This window comes from Misgurnus anguillicaudatus, chromosome 13, assembly GCF_027580225.2.
Source record: "Misgurnus anguillicaudatus chromosome 13, ASM2758022v2, whole genome shotgun sequence".
In the NCBI taxonomy this organism is placed as follows: Eukaryota; Metazoa; Chordata; class Actinopteri; order Cypriniformes; family Cobitidae; genus Misgurnus; species Misgurnus anguillicaudatus.
Window position 1 is genome coordinate 5,939,484 of NC_073349.2, and position 22,601 is coordinate 5,962,084.

Below are 22,601 nucleotides of genomic sequence, written 5' to 3' on the forward strand. Positions count from 1 at the left end.
AAAATCAAGTTGTGTCCCACTCTCCCCTATGACAATAGAACTGATTTTCTTTAATAATATAATGTTAATTTTAGGTAAATTTTTTATTCACAAATGTACTAAAATCAAAACCTATTTTTCTGTATTTAAAAAAGAATTTCTTGATAGCTTGTAAATTTGCTGTGCTGATAAAAGACTTTGATATTTTAGAAGATGATTGACCCTTTTTGTGTTATTCTTTATTTCCTTTTATTTATGTAATTTCTAATTTGTGCACCTTGCTTTTACTTATTTATATCTTTTCACTGTGTAACTGTTATGCATGCCATGTATATACATTTGTTCATAATTAAATTAAAAAAAAACACAGAAAGGAAGTTGTGTTTTAGCACAAACATGGGATTCTGATCTAAATAACACATTACATATAATAGGGAAACATAATACAGGTTTATGTGAAGTATGTTTAATAAAGGAAACAGTGGAACATGCAATGATGGTATGTAATGATATAAAAGAGAAAGGAAAAGTCTTAAGGAGGAACTACAATAAAAATCACTGGGAAAACAAGATTTTACATTAAGTAAAATATTAATTGATGGATCAAATGCAGGGAAAATGATAAATGCAATCATGAGATGTATTAGGATGAGTGGATTAAAGTTCAATCTCTTGACACTCCACCACAGGAGGTGGCGGTATGCGCCTATGAAGTTGGTTCGCAACCCGCCGTAAAATCAGAAGAAGAAGCGGCTGCGCACATAGATATAAAGGCTAGATGGCTCAAGGCGGAGTCCCTAACGGCATCACCTGGCGGCCATCTTAGGACAGGGCGCTCGCTCACTCGTAGCATTGAGTTTAATGGTGCAGGTACTTTTAAATTACCATAACTTGCTCAATTTTCTACCGATTTTCAAACGGTTTGGGTTTTTACAAACGTTATTAACGTGGCTATTATTCTGTATGCTTTAACATGCATCATTTTTAAGTATACATTTGCAGTGTCATAGGTATATCTTTGACGTTTATAACGGGCCAAACCGTTTGAAAATCGGTGGAAAATTGATCAGGTTGTGGTCATTTGGAGGTACCTGCATCATTGGGGCTCGGTGCTACGAGTGAGCGGGCGCCCTGTCCTAAGATGGCCGCCAAAATGCGGACGTTGCACTCAATTGGCCAGCAGCGCGGACGAGCCATCTAGCCTTTATATCTATGGCTGCGCAAATCTGACGCATGGAACACAATTATGCGCGCGAAGTTCGCAGGCAGCAGTTGGAGATTGAGCATAGCGAGATATACAGTCTATAGACGATTATCAACAAAAGCAGCATCACCCACGCATCATGAACTGGTTAACTAATGATTCATGAAATTTCGGAAGCCTCTTGAAGATGTCTGTGGAATTGGATGGGTAAGAAAAAGTTGAATTGTACAGTAACTTGCTGGAAACAAATCTGTTAACGGTAACGGTAGTAGCCTAATGATTACAAAGTACCTCTGAACTATGTTTTGGTTTAATATATCTGTGAACTCTATTAGTTATGGAATATATTATAGCTCTAATAGAATAAATTCTGTCCAGTATCACTTTGTATATCAGCCATCGTATAGCCTAACGTTACACTTCGATTAGTAACGTACATTAACGGTCGCAGTTTGCCCATAATGCAACGCAAATGGTTTACGAAACATAAACAATGCAACCGGTTGCAGTGGTAACTTTTACGAACAATTACGCCAGAAAGTAAAGCTTCAATTGAATATTTTGTGTAAGTAACGTTAATAGCTAAAGGTGTAAAGGGTATCAATGTTTTTCACTGTTTTAACTAGGTATGTTGCTAAATTTTCAAAATGGTTAAATGCTAACTAATTGTTCAGATATGATGAGCTTGAAAAAAGCTTTTAAATGATACCAATATCATGTTTATGGGATCAAGAGTAACAAAATACTGGCCATTTGAAACTCGAAAATCATCACTTTATTTTGTCCCATGTTTTCCATAAAAATTCAAGAAAATTGTTATTAACCAAAGGGTTTCGTATCTAAACTCCTTTAAAAGTTTTCGATTAAAAACAAAAATATTCAATTCATAATCATAACTATTGTATAGTTACATTACATTTCGCACACACTCTAATACAGACATCTACTACATGGCTATACGGCTGCTTCACATTCTTTGTCCATTCAAGCAGATTTTGGGGGTGGTAAAACTCCCGTGGTCGTCGTTCAAATTTATTAAAATTTCGTTCACTTGTAGTTTAGCAATTAAACTAAATGTCTTTTACAATTTCAAGAATGTCTTTACTCAACTTCAGAAAAACAACGGAGATTTTACAAACAACAGACTTTGGCGAGCTCGCACGGCCAGTAGTTAAACATGAAAGTTGGTGACTGAAAACGAAAAGGTACCTATGCTTCTTCCGGTGATGTTAACAATAAAAACTCAGAAATTTCGCCATCAACAACCCAACAGAAGCATTATCACCGCGCGCCACCTGAGGAAATCTTGAGTTTCGTCTAGCAGAACTAAAAAGTCAGCAGCGACAGCGGAGTTAGCAACATACCTATTTTAACCTAAAACATTTGCAGCAAATATATCCATCTGCATGTGAATAACTGTGTATAACGTTAGGTACGGGACTCACTATACTAGTTTTTTATCTTATCTCAATGTAAATTCTTGAGATGACGACTGGCTCCAATGTGACCATGAGCATTAAGATAATCACAATGTCACCACCACACGATTGAAGTTATTTTTTTTAAGTTGGTTGGGATAAGTCTCGAGTCACACTCACACAACGTCTCCTCTCACGGGGGTTGCAAATCGGGTTGAACAGTTGGGTTAAAATCTTGAAGTGTGTGTGCCCAAGTCACGACTTTGAGAAGTAGAAGAGTTGTCAGTATGAGTGAACTGTTCAGTTCCTGATTTGAGACAATATGAGATGATGAATCACACACAGCTGTACATTTAAGCTAACTCGTTTTCCCGTTAAATCTACATTTTCTAGTGTAATGGAAGGCTCTGCAATCCTTGAACCAAAGCTTGAGCTGAATCCTGAGTCTGACATCGATGAGGATGTTGAACAGCTAAAGCTCAAATGGACGTCCAAAGAGGTGAGTGAAAGCATCAGGCATTAAAAATAGGGATGCACCGAAAGGAAAATTCTTGGCCGACGCCAAATAAAATGGAAAAACTCCAGCTGAATGTATTTTTTATTTTCCTAATGGGCTTTGTGCCCAGCTGCACTGCTTCCTGAACTTCTGCCGGCTCCGTGTTTCCTGTCTGCCATTATTGGATAAGCTGATTAATCCAGGTGTGTCTGATTGTTGTTGTTGTGATTACTGAGGTCAGGCACACCTGGATTAATCAGTTTGTTTATGACTACTGAGGTCAGGCACACCTGGATTAACCAGTTTGTCCAATAATGGCAGACAGGAAAAAAGGAGCTGGCTGAAGTTCAGGAAGTAGTGCAGCTGGGCATAAAGCTTATTGTTTTGCCAAATGTCTCACTATTGCACAAGTAACATTCAGAATTTAATTTTTACTATATTTATTTACTACATTATTTAACAAAGATTTTTTTTAACATTCCAGCAGTCATTACTGTGGGTTCACACCAGCCACGTTTAAGGGGTCAAATTCGCGGGTACCGTGTCTAGTTTGCTGCTTGAACATTTTGAGTTTACTCGATTCATTCGCGCGTGAAATTCTAGTCATCGATACATTCACACGGAAATTTGTGTAATGGGAGGGGCTTCTGCAACTCCGCTTGCACTTTGTAATCACGTCACTATTAGAGCAAGCTCCTGATTGGTTAACGTGGCACATTTTTCCGCCAAAGTTCACATTTTTCAACTTGCATGTTTCCTGCGACAATTGGGAGCCCTGAATGAATAGACTTTTAAAATAAATAACTTAACTTAATATTATTTTTTTATTGTATACTTTTTTTTAGGAAACTTGCAGTTTACAGTAAAATAAAATATGACTGTTTTCATTTCAAGCAATGTGTGCTTTGATTTCAGTTGAAGTCAAAATGTTCAATAAATAACCTTAACAACTAATACTTTCTTCTTCAGTCAATTATTTTAAAATCACAAAGATAACAGCAAATGCCCTTTCAATAGAAAAATATATCCCACCTTTAATATCTGAGCATATTTAAAATACAGACCTTGCCAGTGAACTATTAGGCAAAAAATAATAATAATAGTTCATTAATCATAATTGATGTCAAATGTTAAATTAACCCAAGGATTTGATTTTAGGTTAAATCATCCAGCCCTACTGTATGTAATTTTTTTTGCAATGATCACTCAAATGTGGTGATCAAACACTTGAAAAAGATATATAATAGAGGCAGGACATTTAACAATAAACTTTATTAAACAAAATGTGTATTAGATCAGTGCACAGAACTGTAAACTGCACTTATTAGTAGGGGTGTAACGATTCATCGTGCAAATGCGCGTTTTCTCAATGAATGAATTTGAATGAATTACGGTGAAATCCCGTCACATCCGAACGCCAGGGGGCGCTCTCGTGCAGAAACACTTTTTGTGCCACAGAAGAAGTAGCATTACAAACGCTATTCCAGGAAATGTCTACACATGAATATTTATATCGCTGTTCTTCAAATGATTTCAGGTATTTTCATGATAATAAGGAATATTTTGAATGATTTTGTTTAACGAGTGTTGCTTTTTTAAATGCACGTTATAAACGACTCCGACTCATAATGATTTTAGATTGATAAGGACTTCCTACTGACCAAATGCCGTAATACAGGCACAAGCTGTGTATAAAACGAAGAATCGCAGCCTTGCGATTCAGAATCGATTTCAGACAGGCATTTTTAATGAGGACCGCGATTGAATCGTGATTGAATCGTTACATCCCTACTTATTAGTAGTGCTGTGTTCAAAATATCGGTATGATGATGCATCATCGTGAACTCCTCATGATTTGTGCAATCAATTGAGCACGTTCCGGATTGACCCGGATTAGTGTTGGGCGATATGCCCTATTTTCAGATCGTCCTATCGTCAGCCTGTGAGATCGGCGATACACGATATTATCGGGGGCGTGGCAGTAGTTTACTCTTTTTATTAATTTTTACTCATTATAACAAGTCACTTGATGGGTGGACAAAAAAAACAAGACCGTAACACCGTCATGACCGCAACCTTCTTAAAACTGATGCCATTAAAGCGAGCGCGTCATTAAAACCCTATCATGATTACTTAATAACTGTAAAAACATGCATCTGCGCACGCACACACACGTGCGCGCACATACAAACTATTCAATGCATTTATTTAGTGCTGTTGCAGAAGACTACACGTGTCAAGCAGTGGTGCTCTCATGAGGTGCCTTTCTAAACGCATCGGACCAGCGGAACGCGATCATATTTTAAACACAATCATATATTAAACACGAGGGACGTGTTGCTACAACTCATCAAATGCATATCATAAACAGGATTAATATCTAGTGATCTGACTTCAGACAGACCGCAGCTTTCTGCACGTACGCGAGAGTGAGAGAGAGGCGCTAATATGCAGCGGGTCATATTTTAAACAAAAAGTAAAGTTTGCATCAGCTCGCATGAAACGCATTAAACTGAACAAATAAGGATTACTACTAGTTTATGTTTAGACTGCGGACAGACGCGAGAGCGCGTGCACGTGAGACAGAGAGAATCGCAGCTGCTTATGACGCAGCACGCTGGATTTAGTGGTAGAAGGAGACCAAGACGCGCGCATTAAGTGCAGGTACGTGCAAGAAGGAATTCTCTCTTTACAAGCTCTCCGCGTAAAGTGAAGCCCACAAACCCTCATGTGAGGAAAAGCATGCATTGTGGGTGTTAATATAAAACTATGATGATGATAATAATAATAACCATTCGCCAACTATCGTCTTGACTATCGTCATGAAAGCCTGCCATTGGCGATATGTCTGAAGATCGTCGATACACGATACTATCGTCTATCGGCACAACCCTAACCCGGATGCACTTTTGAAGGTAGTGTGACGAATCGCCATTGATCTGTGGATCTGTATGGAAAGGACAAGTGTGACTCGCAGGTGTCACTTGACTTTCCATGTCCGTTTCTTTCGTCTCCGAATCATGATTTAAGGCCCACCCAAAAAAATCATAAACTCAGAAATGGAGAATGGACTGTGGACTTGTGGACTCCACAATTCATTACTTCACAGTTTACGGTCTTTGTAATGTGTTTCAGCAATACATTTCCAACATTTATAACGTGTTTAGAGACAGATCCCATAAATTACTTTATAGGACATGTTTAGATTTCCACTTTCTACTTAGATTTCTCTGGAACATTCAAAGGTTTTAACTGGTACTTAGGCCTAGTCCACGCGGACACGGGTATTTTTATAACCGTGAGTTTTTTTCACGCGGTTCGGCCGTTCGTCCACACGAAACCGCAGTATCAGGGCACTGAAACCGAGCATATTTGAAAACCCCGGCCAGGGTGAGCTTTTTAAGAAACCCGGTTACAGTGGTGTCGTGTCGAGAGTAAAACCGGGGGGTTTGCCTTGCGACGTCAGAGTGTGCGCCGTTATCCACTATGTTTGACGTCAAGATTGTGCGCCGGGACTGCTTTGTTGATGATTCTGTGCAATGGCGGACGTATCTTGCTAATAATAACTGTGCTAACAGAGCTTCTAACATGTATACAGTTAGATGCTCAGTTATCTCACTATATTGCGGAACACGATTTGGGTTATATCCCCGCCTACTGGCGTGGCATGCTCTTGATAGCGTGCTTTTGCTTTATCGTGTAGATGGATATTTAATTTAAACCGAGCATTAGGGGTGGGCGATAAACCGGTAGACATAATTAACCGGTAGAAATTTGTCAACCGGTAGAGATTTTGGACTATCATTTCTATCGAGGTTACGCGCCCACGTCACGCTCCTATGCACGTGGTAGTTAAAACGTAACGTTTGTACACGTATTTAAGCACTGCAGTTTTAAAACAAGTTATTTTAAGCCATTGAAACACAGACAAAAGATCTGTATGCGTGCGTTCTTTCTGTGTCTCAGGAGCGCACAAGTCGCGCAACCGCTGCTCTTTCTGTCTGTGAGGAGCGTGCAAGTCGCGCGACCGCTGCTCATTAAGCTTGTGAGCATTTTTCCGCTTTATTGGCCTTAAATAGACATATGCGTCAAAATTCCCGTCTTTGCAAGCATCCTCATAAACACGACCAGTTAGGTCTTAAGAGAAAGTAAACAGCTAAAAGAGAAAGCGCATGTGTAACAGTGTATTGGATCCGGACTTTGTTCTTAAAGGGGAAGTTACCTAATTTTGCTTCTGTCTGTCACTCGTGTTAGTCAAACAGCATTGAGAGAAAATCTCTCACTGCTCCTGATTAAATCACTTTTCTACCTTAAATAAAAAAATATATATATAAGCCTACACATATATGCATAATTATTTATTATCATTCTTATTTCATTGACTGTTTATCTTCAGAGAGCTTAAGTTTTGTTTGTTTTTATCTTCTTTTTATGCTTGTATATTTTTTTGTGATAATTATGACCATTTCTATGGTATTAAAGATTTAAACCTTATTAAAACATAAACAACCTCTACCGTGATACATATATATCATGATATAAAATTAATCCTATCGTGATAGAAGATTTTGGTCATATCGCCCACCCCTACCGAGCATGTGTGGATGGGATTCTTTTTAGGGAAATCTCCGGTTATAAATATGCCCGTGTCCGTGTGGACTTGGCCTTAGTTATTACAGTTCACAGTGTTATAATCACAGCTTTATTTAAATGTCCCAGAATTAATGAATATTTGCTTTTTGTATTAGTTGTAACACTTGAAATATATGAAATGTGTATGCACTGCCTAAGATACAAAGTGATGTTATAGTTGTCAAGCCTTTTAGATTGTACACAATTGTATTACTTGTTAAGGCAACCAAACTTGCGTTGTTTAAGCCAGATAAAGAATGTGGGCACATTTAAAAAACTGACATTGCTTGGTATTATATATTTGTTAATAATAGGGCTGGCTAATAAATTGCACAAAATGCCATATTTCCCCATTTGTCAGTAAACTGCGGCTCTGTGCAAGAAATGCCACTCCATCTTATCAAGGAATCGGCTTTACTGATGAAATCGCAGCCCTAGTTAATAAGCTATTTTTAAATGCAGGGTTCCCACGGGTCCTTGAAATCATTGAAAGTTTGTGAATCTGGAGAAAAAATGTAAGGTCCTGGGAAGTTTTTGAAAATATACATACATGGATACAGATCATTGAAAGTGCTTGATTCTATTTTATGCAAGAAGTTTTCTGGAAAAAATCCATATTATTCCCTGTGTAGTGAAGGATAATATCATAAAAATTCTAGACCTTTTAAGCACACATGCTAAACTGTTCGCTTTATATCTTCTGTATGCGAATGTTAATTCATACCAAAATGCTTTTTTGCATAGTTGTTTTTGACACATGAAAACGTCTCTGGTTACGTATGTAACTGTTGTTCCCTGAGAAGGGAACGAGACGCTGCGTCTCCCTTGCCATACTTTCTGCTTCCCTGTAATGCAGTCTTTGGCAATATTTCAGATAGCGATATACTTACTGGCTCCCTCTTCACCCTGTTTTTGTCGTTAAGCCTCCCCATTGATTGAATTTGATTTACACATTCAGACGCACTTACCCCTGGATACGTCCCCAAAGTGTCACCGCAGTAATGCAGTGCGAGTTCCTCGAAAGGGAACTGTAACAATGTATCTTAAAAGGTAATACTTGCTCTCACTTGAAATGTGTTCCCACATTTAGTCCTTGAATTTGAGGGTATTGGACTTGGAATGTCCTTGAAAGGTCCTTGAATTTGAAGTTAACTATGGTGTGGGAACCATGATAATGTAATGAATTAACTTTTCTTCAGGCCTTTGTCACAAGATCTGTCTCAAATTACTTAACATAAGACAGGTCAGTTGTAAGAAAATTCACCAAGTCAAATGACAAAACAGTATTTTATTGTTGTTAAATAAAAGTCCCAAATGAGTTTTCTAGTTGGTATGAGACACCACATTTATCACGATATGGGAAAAATATGGACGGTGTGTTCGTTACATCACCCATATGTTTCTGAAGAGCATTTTTAAAGCTTAAAGTGGGTAGAGTGGGTCGTTGCCATCTTGGCATCGCATCACTCCCGGATGACAAACAATGAAACCACGTCCGTCTAAGTCTACGTGATGAAGTTAACTTAGGCTAAGGAGCTACTATACTATACGCTACTGATGGAAGGCTAGAAGTTCAGACTTTCAGGGGCAATGACGGTTGCGGGGATGGAAGATTTTGACCATTGATATTTCAACATTTCCAACTCTTGAGGTAAATTAACCTAAAACTTTTTATCAGTTATTGATACTACACTACACACGGCTTAATACACTTAATATATTACTTACCGGTTAAGAAACGTTAGTTGTGCTTAAATCAGAATTAACGTTAATAATCTAGCGTTAGATTCATATTAGGTAAAACATCACGAATATTATTATCCCTTTACATTAGTAAGCATTTTAATGGCTTATTATAAGGTTAAATAGTGTAATTCCCCATACTATTTTGATTCACTGTTATCGACTTCTTTGTGAGATGGTCCTGAATCCTGAGATGGAAATGCACTTTTATTTCTTTCAGCGATCGATTAAGGTTGAGGTCATGGACAACCATGACGCACCCACCACATCTTTTACACATGAACAGAGCTTAAACTGTAAGTACTAGTCTTGGCTACTGACATTTGACATCTGCTATTACATTGTCTGTCTTAAAAGGACAACAAAATATTAAACTGTCATTTATATTTTGTGTTGTTGCTTTCTTGCTCTAAATCTCCCACAACGTTTATCAACATAAAAAACTGCTCTACTTTTTGATTTTCATTACCTCTTTTTTTTCATAGACACAGTGTGGATCATTGGTGACAGCTATGTCAAACAAGGTGCCCATAGAGCTGCAGAGACCAAGCAAAGCAACCTCAGTCTGCCAGGCGTCCGTGTTTGTTGGTTTGGCATGAGTGGACTGCAATGGAAAGGACTTCTTCCCTTTTTCTCCAACTCCTTGCGAGGAAAAGCAGCCCCGGAGGTCCTCGTCATCCACTGTGGTGCCAACGACATGGGCGAGGTCAGAAGCGTTCAGCTGGTGAATGTAATGAAGCAAGACCTGCAAAAGCTTCAACTCTGCCACCCTGGCATGAAAATCATGTTTTCAGCTGTGACCCAGAGGTGCCGGTGGAAGGCTAATGTCAATCCGGTTAAGATTGACAAGGCTAGGAAGTTTGTTAACAGTGTAATGGCTACATTTGTTCAGAGCATAAATGGTACCATGATTGAGCATCCTTACATTAGACATGACAGTCCTGGACTGTTTTTGAAAGATGGAGTTAATTTCACACCTAGGGGAATTGATATTTTTATAAGTAGCATAGCTAACTGCCTGAAAGACCACATCAAAATGCAATAAACGGATGACAGTTTGTTGTAAATACTTTTTATTTGCTGTCTGTTGAAATTACATTTAATATAAATGTGTATGTTTAAGGTTAGTATGAATATCTTGTATTACAGAGCGAGGTTATGTACTGCCCAACGTTTTGCTGGTTAGTAAGTGTTGAGATATTTTTTATTTAATTGCTTAAAGTGTTAAAAATTAAATGTATGGATTCTTTTTGAATGTTTTCAATAAAATAATCTGTTTAAGCGCCCATTGCTGTGTGTTTGTGTTTACGACTTGCAGTGCGTGTGTTCACTACTCAATAGAATGGGATAAATGCAGAAATGCTTCCCTTTAAAAAAGGGATAGTTTGCCAAAAAGTGATATTCACTCTCATGTTGTTACAAATTTGTATAAATTTCTTTGTTCTGATGACCACAAAGGAAGACATTTTGAGGAATGTTGTAATCAAACCAATCATGAGCCCCATTCACTTCCATTGGAAGCTGCTAGTGTAATGCTGTGTTCACACCAGCCACGGTAGAGTTGGCAAGCGTGGGTGATTTACATGTTAAGTCAATGCAAAGACGCGAATAGGCATCCTACGGCGCGTGTGGAAGGGCGAATTGAGCGCTGCCGCAGGAAACGCGCAAGTTGAAAAATCTGAACTTCGGCGGATTGCCGCACCGCATTAACCAATCAGAACCTTGCTGTAGTAGTGACGTGATTACAGGAAGCGAGCGGAGTCTCAGCAGAGTCGCAGAAGCCATGACGCGAATTTCCGCGTGAATGTCTCGAAAGACTACAATTTCACGTGTGGCTTTCACGCGCTAATAAAGCGAGTAAACTCAAATGTTCCAACTACGCACGAATAGCGCGTTTTTGCAACATAAGAGTGACCCTGATGCAGAGTGTGCTTGTTTTCCTTGTTTTTGTATTCAATAAAACAACTGTGACTGTTAGAATAACAACGAATAAACAATGTCCATACACAATGTTCTGGATAAGTGCAGTTAAAACTGCTTTTCAATGCAATGAAATGGCGTTTAATGTTACAGACGGCCACGGTCTGCGTGCATAACAAACATTTAGCACGAAAACGTATTAGCCTTCAGGCTTTCCCATTTGTCCATAATGGATACCGAACATATACAGTACTGGTCAATAATGTTGCAATAAGCATGCACACTGAAAGCACTGTTTGTTTACATCATGTTTACGTATTGGACATAACAGATCTACAAAACAAACGTGCGGTAAAAGATAAGCAAATTCCCAGCCACCGCACTTGTATGTATGCTGTCAAGTCACCGGGTATCAATAAAATATTGACACTTGGCAATGTTGTGCAGTCGATAATGACGTAATGTAGCATACTTTTATTAGTTGTTGGTTTTTTTGCAAATGTTGCTTTGAAGAACATAGTTGTACATATGAACACAATATTGAGCAGAGTATCCCCGCTCACTTCTGCAGCCATGTTGCCGCTGTGTAGACGATACATTTTTACATACCCCTTCGTTTGAAGTTAGGTTCTGGAAAAAAAAATGTTTCAAGGGCTATCTGGCACTTCCTCCTATCTCTAAAACCCTACAACCAAAAGAAAATCAGGAATGCGCAAAACGAAGGGAAAAGTGAAGGGGTAAGGGGTAGAATTGGGCCTTAGGCTATGTTTACATTAATGCGTTTATACTTTAAAATGCGTTACTTTTGCTACGTTTACGCCTTTCATCTACACTACATCACCGTTTTCGACCCTCATAAACGGATTCGTTAGCAAATGCTGCAGACCCGTTTTAGTTTAAGAACTCGGACGTTGTGCCGAGTGTAAATGAACGAAAACGGAGTCTTATGTAAAGGAACAGCTGATGTTAATGTGACAGCGCATCATTTTCAAAGTAAAAATTATTTTTATTCAGGTAAATGGAGGTTTGCAACTGAGGTTTTGACAAAAATAGTAAACATCTACCAACCAAACCAGCTATTATAAACGCTATATCAGATTGTTTTAACGTGTATCCTTATAGATAATGTCTGTTTTATATTTATGTTTGAGTATTGTTGGGTTTGAATGTTGTTGTAATGTGTTTATGTTTTGTTTAATTTTAGTTCGCTTATTACGAAAGATAGACTGTAATTTTAAACGGCATATAGGACGTTGTAAAGGCCAATATGAAGGGAGAATTGTAATGGGTCAGATATTATTTTCGAGTTAACTTTAAGTTTTGTTTTCTACTTTAAAATTAATTTCGTTTCATATAATTTGTCTCTTAATTTTAATCGATGTTTTGTGAATATAAATAAATAAAAACAATAAAACCAACGTCATTAATATTTAATGCTCGTTTAGTCGCTTGCGCTTTTAGCTATTTCTGTGTTGCTAGCAGAGGACGTGCACGGACCTCGCACACTTTTAAAAATTAATGCAATAAGCATTTCTGTAGGTTAAAGCTATACTTCACCTCTTACTATGTTTGATTGAAGTTTGCATTTGCTGAAATTTATTTTTGCTTCAAGTTTGTTTAGTACTGTTCACTTGAATGCTTTCTTTTTAAATCATAAAGACCTTTCTGTTTAGTTATAAAATCTAAATTAACCTATTAATCATAATAATATGTTGTAGGGGGGAGCTAGAACAGTATAAAACACATTTTTATAGGTTCAAAAATAGTGTCTATTGTAGTTGCCAGCAAAGGACCCAGGTATGAATTTTTGTCAATATCGCACACCCCTAGGCTGCATAAACGCGCAAATGTAAGCTATTATTAGAGTAATAAGTTATTTTACACTTTTATGTCCATGGCCAGTTACGTGATTGGTCATATTTCATGCGTTTATGGTCGTGTATAGTGTGGATGAAGATTCTTTTTAAAATGCCAGTATAAACGAGGATCGTTTTCATTTTAAAATGTCGTTTTAAAACGCAAATGCTGTAATGTAAACAGGGCCTCAGTTTGACTGCAGGTTTATTCATAGATTTAAAATAATTATATAAGATAAGAATATAATGCCTAAAGTAAGGCACTATCTTTGTAAAAGTACATGAGTTAAGTCTTTCTACGAGTTCCCGCAAAAGCTAATAAATGGCAAAAATGAAATTGCACATCATGATACAAGACAATTTTCAATGTATCGTTTTGGGAAATTGTTGGCGATACACAGCCCTATTTCAAATATGGTAAATTTGTTATCGTCAAATTTAATCGCAATTCACTTGTAATATTGTTTTAATATTCTAGTGTTAATATGTACAGTATATGCAAAGTTTACAGGAAATAACAGTGTTTGTTGTTAACTTTAGGATGAAATTCTTGGGACCCTTGTGAGGCGACTTGGAAGGAATGACTGGGAATTGATTGCAGGCTTCCTACCTGTGAGTGTTTTTTTCCCAGTTGTTTTATCTAGAGCTCCAACTACTATACATGCAGTGCTGTTGCTTCACATTTTTAAAGAGGACATATCATGAAAATCTGACTTTTTTATGTTTAAGTGCTTTAATTGGTTCCCCTGTGCTTCTATCAAATAATAAAATGTGGAAAAAATCATGGTTTGGTAAACCATTCTCTGCAAGCATGTGAACAAAATAGGTCATTGAAAATTGGCTCCCCCTGTGATGTCAGAAGGGGATAATACCGCCCCTTAATCTGCACTATCCAACCACAGTACGGCCATTTAGTGCAGTGATCATCTCATTTGCATTTAAAAGGACACACCCAAAAACTGCACACATTTGCTCACACCTACAAAGGGGCAATTTTATCATGAGATGTTTTTATATAATAAAAAGTAAATGGCCATAAAAATGACTTTTCTGGGTTTTCACAGGTCACATATTATTAGAATTTATTAGCAGTAAAGATTAATCCATGATAAAAAACTATATAGCTCATTGTTAGTTTGTTAGTTAATTTGTTTACTTATGTTAAATGGTCAATGTGTAGTTTTTTAAGTATTTTATTAGTCAAAATCAATGTCTTTATTCATAAATTTGTCCCCATTGGGGTCAAATGACCTCTGCCAGTGATCTGACTTTTCTTTGTAAGCTTAGAATTTTTTCTCTTTATTTTCATTGAACGGGTAAGTCCACGTCGTTCCGCCATATTGAAAAACTATAATAAAGGGACAAAAAGCAAAGCCTATCGCAACGCATTTCCACAAGGAGATCAGTGAGTACATAACGGCTACCGTAGTCGCAACACGCATTTGGAAAAGCGAGGCGCTAGAGAGCACTGTTCATTTGAATGCAAAATACAATTTCACCACTAGATGGGGGTAAATTCTACTTACTGTCCCTTTAACAAATAGGACTTTATTGTAAAGTGTTTCCAACAATTTTAACATAACCAAGCACAGATGATTTTAAATTCAAGTTTATTTGATACAATCCAAATATGAATTTCTGGATTGCAAAAACATTGTGTTTTGCAAATTTAAAACGTTTTGTACATTTAATTTTGAATTTGCAGGGTCGAACGGCACAGAACTGTAAATACAGATTTACAACTGTAGTAGACCCTGACCTCACTAAGGGAACCTGGACCAAAGAAGAAGATAATAAGGTGAGCTTATGCTTTTTCTATATCCTGGTAAATTATTATTTTTTTTAATATACAAGGTAATATTAAACCTTATGTTTCAGCATTTAAAACTTCCATCATAAAAAAATAGAACCAAGCTGCTAAATGACTTATTTGAAAGATTAATCGGTTGAGTTTTATTGATTATTCAGCATTTGCAAATCAGTTAAAGAGCCCCTATTTTCCATTTCATGATTTTACATTTCTTTTTCTGTGTAAGTTCAGTATAAACATATACTAACTCGCATAGTTACAAATCCTAAAGACTACGATGACTCAAATTATCATCTACAATCTCTTTTCTTGGACTACAATGAACGCAAGGATTGTAGGCAACAGTTTACTTCCTCTTCTCGTTGATATGAACACGGTGAACATTTTCATAATTTTGTCTGCTTATGATTCACAGACTGAAATTTGTCTATTTTTGTCACCGCGTCAAAATAAAAGTCTCTCAGATTTTTTTTTTAAAAAGTCAATTTGGTTACATTTGGCAATCTTTAAAGACATGTTTACTGATTTTTGAGACACACGTGTGTCACGCGAAGTTGTGGGCGGGGCTACAAAAGTGGTGGCTGTATTTGGATTCGGGGAGGTGCTTCAGTTCTACTTTGACGTCATATTTCTCAGAATTCCACACTTGGTGTAATACTGGCTTGGTGCCAAAAACTGTTATATTTCAGTAGCACGGATGTTTCAGTTCTGAAACTTGCAGGATGTTCATTTAACTATGATGACCTCTTATATAACAAATTATCAAGTTAAAATTGAGTATTTGATTCACCGCTCCTTAAATGGTCTGACTATTTGCTAAACTGAACTCTTGAACAAATACCTCGTAGAAAATAACAAATGTTTGGTTTCCTAGGTAACCTACGTGTTGTTTTTTGCTTGTTATATAAATAAACTACGGTTAAAGTACTTTGTTGTATTTATTCTTAGCGTAGTTTACCGGAAGTTACGTGTAGACCACGGACGCTGTTTGTTTTTGTTGTTACTGCTAAAACCATCTATATAAATTGATGTTTTGTCTCTCCTGACTTTATTGAAATGTAATTACAGTAAAGCTTCTTTTCAACAATGCTAAATTGTGAAAAGCACTATAGAAATAGTTTAATAGCAAGTGAAAGTCAAAAGTCTTATTGTGAATAAGTTTGCATGACAAATTCACTGTTGTACGATAGTCTTGCTATTTGCAAAGTCTATGCCAAGATTTCAATCCACCTTTCATCAATATTATGCTTCGTGTCTTCAAATTAACAGACAGTGTTATTTTTTTTTTTGTAGCTCATTGAGTTGGTGTCTTTGCATGGCGACAAGAAGTGGAGCGCAATTGCAAAGCACTTAAAAAGTCGAAGGGGTAAACAGTGCAGAGAGCGTTGGCATAATCATCTTGATCCCTCTGTGATTAAGACTCCCTGGACAGAAGAGGAAGATCTTAAAATCATCAAATGTCATTGTGTGCTGGGAACTCGTTGGGCTCAAATGGCAAAGTTTTTCCCTGGAAGGACTGATAATTACACTGGGCTTGAAAATGTATGTTGGTATATTTTGTTGTTGCATTTTAAATTGGTGAATATGCAGGTTGTTAAATTAAGGTATTGAACCATTAACATTTGATGTTTTTAGGACTGATAATTCCATCAAAAACCATTGGTACGCAACCATACAGCGTAAAATGGAAAGGGGCATCTATAAAATGGAAGACATTGATGTGAGTGATCTTGAATTCTACCTACCAGTAAAACGAACATGTACTTCCACAAGTCAAGACAAGGTATGTTATATCATTTTATAACTCTTTCTCCGCCATTGACGATACACACACTATATTGCCAAAAGTTTTGGGACACCCTTACAAATTATCAAAGCCAGACGTTTCAATCACTTCCATGTCTCAGGTGTATGAAATCAATCACCTAAGCATGCAGACAGCTTTTACAAACATTTGTGAAAGAATGGATCATTTTCAGGAGCTCCGTGAATTCAAGTGTGGTTGCAACCTATGCAATAAATCCATTCGTGAAATTTTCTCACTACTGAAAATTCCAGTCATCTGTTAGTAATATTATAACAAAATGGAAGCAATTGGGAACAACAGCAACTTAGCCATGAAGTGGTAGGCCACATAAAATCACAGAGTGTGGTCAGCGCATACGAAGGTGCACAGTGGACAAAAATCTGCAACTTTCTGCAGAGTCAATAACTAGTACAGACCTCCAAACTTCATCTGGCCTTTAGATTAGCTCAAGCACAGTGCGTAGAGAGCTTCATAGAATGGGTTTCCATGGCCAAGGTCAATGCAAAGCATCGGATGCAGTGTTGTAAAGCATGCCGCCACTGGACTCTAGAGCAGTGTAGACGTGTTCTCTGGAGCGACGAATCTCGCTTCTCTGTCTAGCAATCTGATGGACGGGTCTGAGTTTGGCGGTTGCCAGGAGAATGGTTCTTGCCTGACTGGATTGTGTCAAGTGTAACGTTTGGTGCAGGGGGGATTATGGTGTGGGGTTGTTTATCAGGGGTTAGGCTTGGCCCCCTACTTCCTGTGAAAAGAACTCTTAATGCTTCATCATACCAAGACATTGTGGACAATTTCATGCTCCCAACTTTGTGGGAACTGTTTGGGGATGGCCCCTTCCTGTTCCAACATGACTGTGCACCAGTGCACAAAGCAAGGTCCATAAAGACATGGATGAGGAAGTTTGGAGTCCTGACCTCAACCCAATAGAACATCTTTGAAATGAATTAGAGCGGAGACTACAAACGAGGCCTTTTCGTCCAACATCAGTGTTTGACCTTACAAATGTGCTTTTAGAAGAATGGTCAAAAATTCTCAAACGCACTCCTAAACCTTGTAGAAAGTCTTCCAAGGTGAATTAAAGCTGTTAGCTGCATATACAATTCTATAGATTAAGAATGGGATTTCATCTAGGTTCATGTGCATATAAAGGCAGGTGACCCAAAACTTTTGGCGCAATATATATATTCTCTTAATGCAGTGGTTCTCAAAATTTTTCGGCGTGTGGCCCCCTTTGTGCACAGTGCATACCTTTACGGCCCCCCTAAAGAAAATGTGTAACAGATTTTTTTTTTTAATTAAACAAACATATTAAATTACACAATGTATTGCTGTTGGTTAGTAGCATAATTTTAAAGGTTTTATTACACAGAATTTATGATAAATTAATTTATTTAATAAAACTGACTGTCAACACTTTCGCAGCCCCCCCTGTTGGCCACGGCCCCCAGTTTGAGAACCACTGTGTTAATGTATATAGTGTATTCAATGTGCAGTACTGTAGTATAATATAATGTAGTATATGTGTACTGTATTATAATATACACACTAAATATCGGCCGATATATCATTATCTGTCATTTTTTACTCTCTAATATCTTTATCCCCCCCCAAAAAAAAAACGCACTTCGGTTGAGCTCTAAAATATATTATTAGATACATTTGGTGTCCAAAGTAATTATTTTTTCGACTCCTTTTTTTTAGATGGTTATATTTTTTTAATATTTGAATAATTTGTTACTTATTGTCATGGATCACAAGATATTACAGGCCTTAACAATATAATATTAAGTCTTGTATAATTTAAGTCTTATATATCTGAAAATAATGTTTTCTTGTTGTCTGTATAATTCCATGTCAATTCTCTAACTGTCAAACTCCATTACTAAGGTAGAGTAACAGTGTTGACAGTCATGTATGTGTGTGTGAAGGTGTCAGCATGGGTTAACTCTGGGTACTCCGGTTCCCTCACACAGTCCAAAGTGGATATTTGTAATTGCAGCTTTCAACAGAAGTGTTAATTATTGTGCCTGTAATCGTTCTCCTGCATATTTTTCAGATTGATTGTGTAGAACTAATGTTTTGGATATGTAATGCTTGTTCATCAAGCCTTCTTATTTTATTTATTTGTTTTATCCTACAGTCAAGTACCAGCGCAGAACAATTGCCCAAGGTAAAGGAAACCAAGAGGAAGGCTTTAGAAAAAGAAAAAAGTGCAAACAGTCCTCCCATCTTGCCAAACTTAAGTACAGGTTCACCCTCCAGCTTCAGCAGTCATCATTTTGTTGTGCAGCCAGAGCATAAGGAATTTGTAGATGCAATATTGCAGATGATTGCTGAGGACATGCTACCCCTTAACATTTCTGAAGGTTCTGGGTTTCGTAAATTAATGACTTTGATCGGACCTCAATACCCACAACTGTCGCAGCGCACTGTGGATTTTCTACTATATGATGCTGTGGAGAAGACTGTCAAGCCACAGCTGATTCAGCAGCTTAGGAACTGTGTGTCTTTAAGTGGAGGGCGTAATGTTGTTCACATTACTGCAGATATTTGGGCCAGTGAATATGCTGCGCCGCTTCTGGCTGTTCAGTTGCATTTTCTTGATTATGACTGGAACATTCATAGGCCTCTTGTAGCCTTTCGCCGTTTGCAATGTAAGAAGTTTACATCTAAGATCGGAGGAAAAGTGGAGACCATTCTTCTCAGCTATGGGCTTTCCCCCGATAACATTGGTTACAGTGTTATCCACGAGGCCAAGAACACCATTGCGACGCATGATCTTTTCTGTGACTACAAGATTATGTGTTCTGTACAGACGAATGATCCAGATGAGGGTGAATTCTTGGATTTTCTTGATGATCAAGTTTTGATGGAAGATCTCTCTCAAGTTGAAATTTCATCCAGCAAACATCTGGACTGTATCACTACTCTGCTGCATTGTGTCGTAAAGGAAGCGCTGAAGAAATCCAGCGTTGTTGAGCACGTACTCTTTGAGGTACAGAGTATAGTGTCATTCTTTCGCCGCAGTGCCTACTGGAATGAAGTTCTTGAAAAGTACTGCGGAGTCACACTGACTAGTCCTTACAGCTCAGAAAGCTTCACCTGGAACTCTACAATTATTATTATGCGTGAAATAATGCAAGAGTCAGTGTGGCCCTTGATGATGACCCTGTTGAATCAAGCTCGCACTGCGGCAAAAGACTGCACCGTTTGTCCACCAGTGGTCCAAATTTCTCGTGAGCAAGTAGTGGACTTTGTTGGCTTACTGGAGCCTTTTGAAGAGGCGGTTCACATACTTCAGGATGATGGCATTACCGTCTCCCTTATCATTCCATCTATCATTGGACTTGATAAAGTTCTGGAAACCAAGACCACAAAGTTGAGCGTTTTTTGCTCAGCCCTCCGTTCTGGCCTTCGTGCTCACTTCCAACCTTTGATTTTTCAAAAAGACTTGATTGCAGCCACCGTGCTGGACCCACGAATCAAGCTCCGACCCTTTAACGATGGAAAGGAAACATTGAAGAGCACCGCACTGTTTGCTCCTTCAAACATCCGTGCCTGTTCAGTTGTAGAAGCTGCATTGAGTAAAACTGAAACCTTAAGTTTAGTGGAGACGAGCTGTGTTAAAGCAGATGATAATGGTATGCTGCTAACTAAAGAGGCAACGAAAGAGTCTGAGCTGGATCTGTATTTGGCCGAGCCCTTGTTGAAGGAAGATGCCTGCATCCAAACATTTTGGAGGGAAGCTACCCGCTTCCCCAAGCTACAAAGCCTTTGTCGCAAACTGTTGACCATTCCAGCGTCTTCAGGAGGATTTAAAAGACTGTTTCCTTTAGCGTCATGTATTGTACGGGCTAAAAGAAACAGATTACCAGAACACACAACAGAACGACTACTGCTGTACAGAGAGTATCTGAAGAAGAATGGAAAAAGCACTGTGGAGTAAACTCTAAGCCGTTTTTCTGGTACATCTGTGTTTTGTATGCATGCATGTATTTTTTTTTTTCTTCAAAATTGTGACATGAGCCTTTGAGTTAACTGAACATGAGTAAAAACATGAGTTCAAGGTGCATTGGTGTATTGTATCTTTTAAGTGATATGAATATACTTCATTATTTTAAAGTTATAAAGGACATCACTAATTATTATGATCATCAAGTAGTCACTGGTCATAAGTGACACACAGAGGGTACTCAACAAGAATCAAGCTTCTACCGCCACGTCAGTAGCGTCTTCTACGTTTGCTGCTCTTTACTAGTAAATGGCAGTATAATCACTTTCACTAGGAATGAGGTGATGTGTTAAAGGTAATGTTCTTGAGTTATAGGGGCATGTATCATCTGTGCCAATGGGTTAGAGTTGATGGGTTCAGGCTGTCTACATTAAAGCAACACTATGTAGTTTTACCTTTAAATAATGTCTCTAAAATTATTTCAGTGATAGAACAACTTTTAACTGGACAAATTATACTGTTGCTGCAACCTGAGCAGCCTCCTAGCTGCTACTAGCACACTCTGAAAGTGGCGGTGGAGGGTAGGAAACACAGCCCCGCCCCTCCCCCTGCCTGCAGAAGAGTGTCTGATACCAGACACTGTTGCGCTTTTCAACCACATGGGGGAGCTGTAAGTCATTTTTACATGGAAACTACATAGTGTTGCTTTAAGTTAACAGACTTTATATTCACATGAGCCAATAATCAGTTACTTAATACTTGCAAATGCATTTCATTTAACTATGAATGCATTAAAATATGTTTTGCTATTTCATCAACGCACTTAACCCTTAAATGCATACCTCGGCTCAGGTCTTCAGTGACTCTGGGCATCATTCACTACACCCTGTAAGTGTGCCTGTACGTGACCTGCAATGGACTGACCATCTTTACAGAGTAGACCCTGCTTTTGTCCCAAGATGCTGGGATAGGCTCCAACCCTCCTCGCGTGTTTTTTGAAAGCTTGAATGGTTAGATGGATGGACTGAAATTAGTAAATAGAGTTGCAGTGCTCCTACTATTATGATGTCTGATTTATTAGTGTGGAACTTCAACCCTGTACGTTTTTAACATCTGTTGGATTAGAAATAAAATGCCAAAGTATAACAAAACATGTTTTAATTCATCTTTCTGAAATTGAAAATTACATATTAGAGACGTCTTGTACAATTTGGGCAGTTTATCCTAAGTTTTTAATGTTTCATCATGTTTCATTATCAAGTCGGCAAAATCTTTGAAAAAGTACTGTTTATGCTGGATAACACTATATTAAGCACAATTTCTTCAAAAGTATTTAAAATGAGACTTCAGTATTTTAAGGTACAGTGTGTCAATTTTAGCGGCTTCTAGTGGTGAGGTTGCGAATTGCAACCAACGGCTCAGTCCACTGCTCACCTCTTGCTTTTGAAACGCATAGAGAAGCTATGGTAGCCACCACCCGACAAACATGTCATCGTTGGAGACAACTTAGTAAAAAAAGTTTGTCCGTTAAGGGCTTCTGTAGAAACATGGCTGCACAAAATGGCGGCTTCCATGTAAGGGGACCCTCTTTGTATGTAGATATAACGTCTCATTCTAAGGTAATAAACACATAACTGTTCATTATGAAAGGTCTTTATACACCCCTGATAATTTAGTTTTGTATATTATTTTGCATTTCTGTCAAGAGATCTTTCTAAAAATTACACACTGCACCTTTACAGTGAGACTTCAGGGTAATATTAAAAATATTCCTATTAAGTGCA

At 37.9% G+C, this 22,601-nt stretch overlaps 1 protein-coding gene across 1 annotated transcript; it reads left to right on the forward strand.

Moving 5' to 3' along the window:
* The first annotated feature begins 1,199 nt into the window (after positions 1–1,199).
* Positions 1,200–22,575, forward strand: mybl2a (v-myb avian myeloblastosis viral oncogene homolog-like 2a). Its single transcript, XM_073874915.1, has 7 exons — positions 1,200–1,390; positions 2,995–3,100; positions 13,789–13,860; positions 14,954–15,046; positions 16,352–16,570; positions 16,692–16,841; positions 19,006–22,575. Exons 1-7 carry the CDS (start codon positions 1,371–1,373, stop codon positions 20,809–20,811), a joined length of 2,466 nt encoding a protein of 821 aa, XP_073731016.1. The 5' UTR covers positions 1,200–1,370; the 3' UTR covers positions 20,812–22,575.
* Positions 22,576–22,601: the final 26 nt, after the last annotated feature.